The sequence below is a fragment of the Atta cephalotes genome, assembly GCF_000143395.1.
Source record: "Atta cephalotes unplaced genomic scaffold scaffold00009, whole genome shotgun sequence".
Taxonomy (NCBI): Eukaryota; Metazoa; Arthropoda; class Insecta; order Hymenoptera; family Formicidae; genus Atta; species Atta cephalotes.
Window position 1 is genome coordinate 4,227,467 of NW_012130073.1, and position 5,078 is coordinate 4,232,544.

The following is a 5,078-nucleotide window of genomic DNA, read 5'->3' on the forward strand; positions in this document are numbered from 1 at the left end:
TTTTTAAATATAAAGCACAAATATCATTTAATGTGCTTTGTTAACGTGCTCAAAAGCAACTATCAAGCGTAGATTAAAGAAAAATAAAAAAAAGAGCATTTGAATTACAAAAGGATTTGTTGTATGGTTCCGATATGGTTCCGACATTGATTAGAGATAAACTTTTATTTTTTATATTGTAACTATATTTAAAATTTTAAACATGTTTTTCTCGAAACATACTTTTCAAGTCGGTTGACATTTCTCAGAAACTATTGATATTGATTATATCTATTTTGATTTAAACTTTTATGTATAGATAAAATACACGCCTATTTATGACATGGAATATTGTCATTATCTATAAATGAACTATCTTTCATAAATATTTAAAACCAAAATTTTATTTAAAAATCGATATTGATACTCTTAAAACCAAGCCATTTTAACAATTTGCAATATTTATCCCAGTTTAGATTAGGCACAATTCATAATAATTAATAATCCTTTTAAATTTTTTAATTCAATTAAGTTGGAAAGTTACAATCATGTCAATCACCGATGTTTTTTTAACATTTTGTTTCTGAGTTTACATAACATAATAACATATTAATTAATACATTTAATCATATCAAAATTTATATATAGATATTTACAAATAAAAATAAATAAAAATAAAAATAAATGAAAATAAAAATAAATTTAAATATACAAGTAGATGTGTAAAAGAAATAGCTATCTTCTTAAAAAAATTATCAAAAATAAGCTGTATATCTCCTTAACATTCTGATATTGCAATAAAAATTGCTGTTGAGTTCATTATAGTCTAAATTTTATACTTAATGATCTAAATCCTTAAATATAATTTTTCTATTTACCAAGCGTTTCTCCTTAAGAGCCGGATCTTGAGTGATAGTTTGATTCGGTGGATTTCCGAGTCTTTTGCTGAGACAGGTGAGAGCTGCTCTAATCTGTTCAACATGCTTGTCAGCAGCCACTAAATCATCTGTTAGCACCTCTGTTTTACCAGATCTATTCACATGAAAAATAAACTTTCACTAAGATATTGTACATTTGATAACAAGAAGCCTTATCTTTTATTTTTTTAAAGTCTATTTTATCACTCTTAATCTATCCAATATTCATAATTAATTTCAAAGTCTATTTTGAAATATCCGTAATTAATTTCAAAATCTATTTTGGAATATCTATTGTTCAAGATTATCTCAATGTTCTCTATTAGAACATGATCTGTCGACAATTCTGATGTATTATCTCCAACAAGAAAAAGATATGTCTACTTAATCAGAGTTCAATTCATTTTCATAACAATAGCATTTAATTGTATCTTAATTGTTCATTATATGAAGAAAGAATAAAACTTAGCCTATAAACAGTCAAATCAAATGGTTTTCCAGCTAGAGATATAGTTGACATACAGTGTAACACTGTACACAATGTACTGTGTCATCTGAAAAATATCTGCTGGAAAGCACCTATAGATGCCATAATGTATTACAGTAAATCATTTTATTTTTTGTTTAACATTAACAAACAACAAAAGGATATAATAATTCACTGTAGATGCTTTTTTATTGATGATATAAGTCAACATAAGTACATCTTTGTTACTTATGGAGTGTCAAGAAACATAGAATGATGTTTGTATGTTGATTTATGTCAATAATACTTGTTTCTATCAATGTAAGTTTCAATTTCAATTCAATTCACTTTCCATCTTTTTTTAATTCTTAGAATTAGAAAAAAAAGAAGAGTTAATTGGACCAAGATTAAAGTTAAACTACATTAGTAGAAATAAGTATTATTGACACAAATCAACATACAAACTTTATTCTACTCTTCTGTTTCTTGATATTCCATAAATAACAAAGATAGAACGATACTCATGTTGTACTTGTATCACCAGATAAAAAGCACCTACAGTGAATCATTATATCTTTGTTATTTGTTAATGTTAAACAAAAAAATAAAATAATTCACTGTGATACATTGTAGCATTCATAGATACTTTTCAACAAAAGACATAGAAGTGTAACACAGTGAATCATTACATCCTTCTTGTTTGAACAAAGAAATGATCATTGTGTTACACTATGTCTGTTGCTGGAAAGAACCATGTGTCTCTTGTCAGAAAATAAATAAACAGATAAAATTAGAGGAAACAGAAAACGATAATGCAGACTAGCGATTCTAGCTGACTCAGCTACCTAGAGAAGGTCTGATCGGCGAGCTGCTTCACCCGGAAAAACTGCTTCTTCATGGTTGACTGGGCGGTCTCAACACTCGAGCAAAATCACGGCGACCTATCGTCCGGATCCCGCAAGCTATTCACACACGACGCCTTACGACTCGCGCTCACGCTCGTACATCCCTTCGCGACTCCCTCACCGTCTTCTTCTTCTTCTTCTTCTTATCTCCTGGTTGATTTTCCAACCTCACCGCCGTGTTCGCGCGGTACCAATGGAAGAGCACAGGGCGGGCGGCTGGGAGGGTTCTTCGTGTCACGACAAGGGCGGACGTCCGTCATAATGTTTGCATGATGATCTCACGGCCGGTGATGAGGATCGACGCGCTCACGGCCGATCGGTTCTCGCGCACCATCGATAAGGATCTGCCGATAAAAGTCCAAGCCAGCGCCTTCTCGCACCCGGTTACGACGATGGGTTAGGTGAATCCAGTCAGCAGTCTACACCAATCTAGTCTAACTTTGTCGTTTCTCTCGTTGTCTTTCTCTCTCCACTCTTCACGCACTCTCCCTCTTTCTCCAGATTATAATAGATGAGTGAACCAATGTCCATTCACGTCAGGGAACCTTCCGATGCCCGGCAACGTCATATAAATCGGGGTTGGTCGAGGTGTAAAGTGTAAGTATCGGTGGAACCGTGGCGCTCTTACGTCACATCGGTCGAGCGTTTTAAGCGTCCTCTTCGTCAGGAAGCACGGCGAATCGCGGTTTACTTCAATCTGCTCAACGCACACGATCGGCTTGAAGCTCGCCGCATCAGGCGACCGCCTCCCTGTGACTTATATTGTTCTTTTTGCTTCGTTCTTTTTCTTTCTTTCTTTCACTCTCTTTTGTCGAACTGGTCGAACTCTTTCTGCAATAGCACAACGGCACAGTTGATGATCCATCAAACCCGCGCAAAAGTCGCTCGTCTTCAATCTCGCCGTTGAGAATCGCCCAAGATCGATCGATCAATCGATCGATAGCTTTATCTTCTCTAATATCCGTTTAATTAATATCCATTACATCCATTAATTAATTTTAATCATAGTTTAACTTGCCGTTTTCTTTTTCTAGTCCTGAAAATTAAAAAAAGATAAAAAGTAACTTAAACTGAGACTAAAGTTAATCTTACATTGGTGGAACTGGGTATAAAACCGTTATCACACTAATAATTATACGATTGTGAATAGTGATCGACTTTTTTTAATTCCGCAAATCCCAATCGTGCGCTAGCGTGATTACGATCGATTACTTCATATCGAACGGAACTCAATCGTCAAGAATCGAGAGGGATCTATCGACGATTGATAGATCTCGCGCGACTCGTCGCCAACTTCAGACGTCAGATGTTTTTTAGCAATGCGTACTTGCGCAGGCGGCTGCGCAGGTAACTATGGATGTATGATGTTGTGGTTCGCAGTCGCGCGGTTTCTCCCATGTGGCGATCTGTCAACAGTATCGGAGTCGTCGAGGAGTAGACTGCTTCTAGACCGCGCGTGAAACGTGAATCACTCTCGTACACGCGACAGATACATACACGACAATATCGTCCCGCGACTGTAATCATGGATCGAGCCTTTTTAAACGTGATGAGCCTCAGCTGGGGATTTATGCTAGTCTTCACGGCATTTCAAACGATGGGCAATATAGAGGTGAGCGATAATGCCGCATGTGAATGTTTTTCATCTTATCATTATTATTCATATTATCGCTTGCGTCGGCGCGCACTTCCATGTTTTACTTTGCGTAGGCTGCGATAATTGAAGGTTGAGAAATTTGAAGAGGAGCCCTTCGGAGTAAATATATTGACTGAGGAGCTCTTCGAAATAAATATATTTCATTTGATTGAACGAAGTTGGACGCGTGAAGGTTACACCGTTTTCTTCTTTGAGGAAGAATTAATTCCTCGACGTTCTCGATGCATTCGTTTCCAGAAACAAGTGGCATTTTAGATTACAGCATGTAGCGAACAAAGCTTCTATAGCCTTTTACAAGCGGAAAGCGCGTCGTATCAGCGAACGCTCAGTGAATAATCTATTAGTGAATTCGGTCACTCGCGTTACATTGAATCAGTGCATATTAAAGGCTGCTTAGGCTATAAAGTATCTAAATGCAGCTTATTATAATTAACTTTGTCAATTTGAAATAATCATATGTATATTTTAATATCCATTTATACTATTACAATATATTATAAATTAACTTTAATTTCGATTTAACTTATTTTTTATCTTTTTTCAATTCTAAGAATTAAAAAAAGTTAAAGAATAAATTAAAATTAATCTATAGAAAATAGGAATGCATTTAGATTTGTTTTCTATATATCCAAGTTAGAAAAACTAGTGTACATTTCAGAACTTGGAGTGAAATAATATGTACATGTTTTATATTTCACTGAAAAAAGAAAGAAAATTCTACTCCAGTCTAATACAGGAATAAAAACAAACTTTGTTAAATAATGTGACAATATCTTTATTGCATATAATTTAACCGTTTAATTAGCAAAGTTAAATGTAAAAATATATAAATATTTTAAGCCTAATTTCACCAAATATAAGATTAACTTTATAATCTCGGTTTAATTTATTTCTTTTTTTATTCTAAGAATTTATACCTTTTAATTTGACTTATTGAATTCTTATTACAATTTATTTACCAAAAATATACATGAAATGAACAAAATTAAATATAAAAACATATAAATACTTTAGGCCAGATTCCACCAATGTAAAATTAACTTTAATTTCGGTTTCACTTACTGTTTATTTTTTTCTAAGAATTAGAAAAAGATAATTTTTTCTTAGATAAGATAATTTTTCTAAGAAAAAATTTTCTAGAAAAAAAATTATAC

At 33.5% G+C, this 5,078-nt stretch overlaps 2 protein-coding genes across 2 annotated transcripts in view; one reads left to right on the forward strand and one right to left on the reverse strand.

The window, feature by feature from the left end:
- LOC105627556 (SH3 domain-binding protein 1) overlaps positions 1–2,260 on the reverse strand; it is a 6,232-nt gene extending 3,972 nt beyond the window's left edge. Inside the window, exons 1-2 of the mRNA XM_012208838.1 lie at positions 2,208–2,260; positions 858–1,011 (exon numbers count right to left, since the gene is read on the reverse strand). Coding sequence (XP_012064228.1) covers positions 858–1,011; positions 2,208–2,260 — 207 coding nt within the window. The remainder of the gene's footprint in view (positions 1–857; positions 1,012–2,207) is intronic.
- Positions 2,261–3,792: 1,532 nt separating this feature from the next.
- LOC105627557 (UNC93-like protein MFSD11) overlaps positions 3,793–5,078 on the forward strand; it is an 8,463-nt gene continuing 7,177 nt past the window's right edge. The window contains exon 1 of the mRNA XM_012208839.1: positions 3,793–3,879. Coding sequence (XP_012064229.1) covers positions 3,793–3,879 — 87 coding nt within the window. The remainder of the gene's footprint in view (positions 3,880–5,078) is intronic.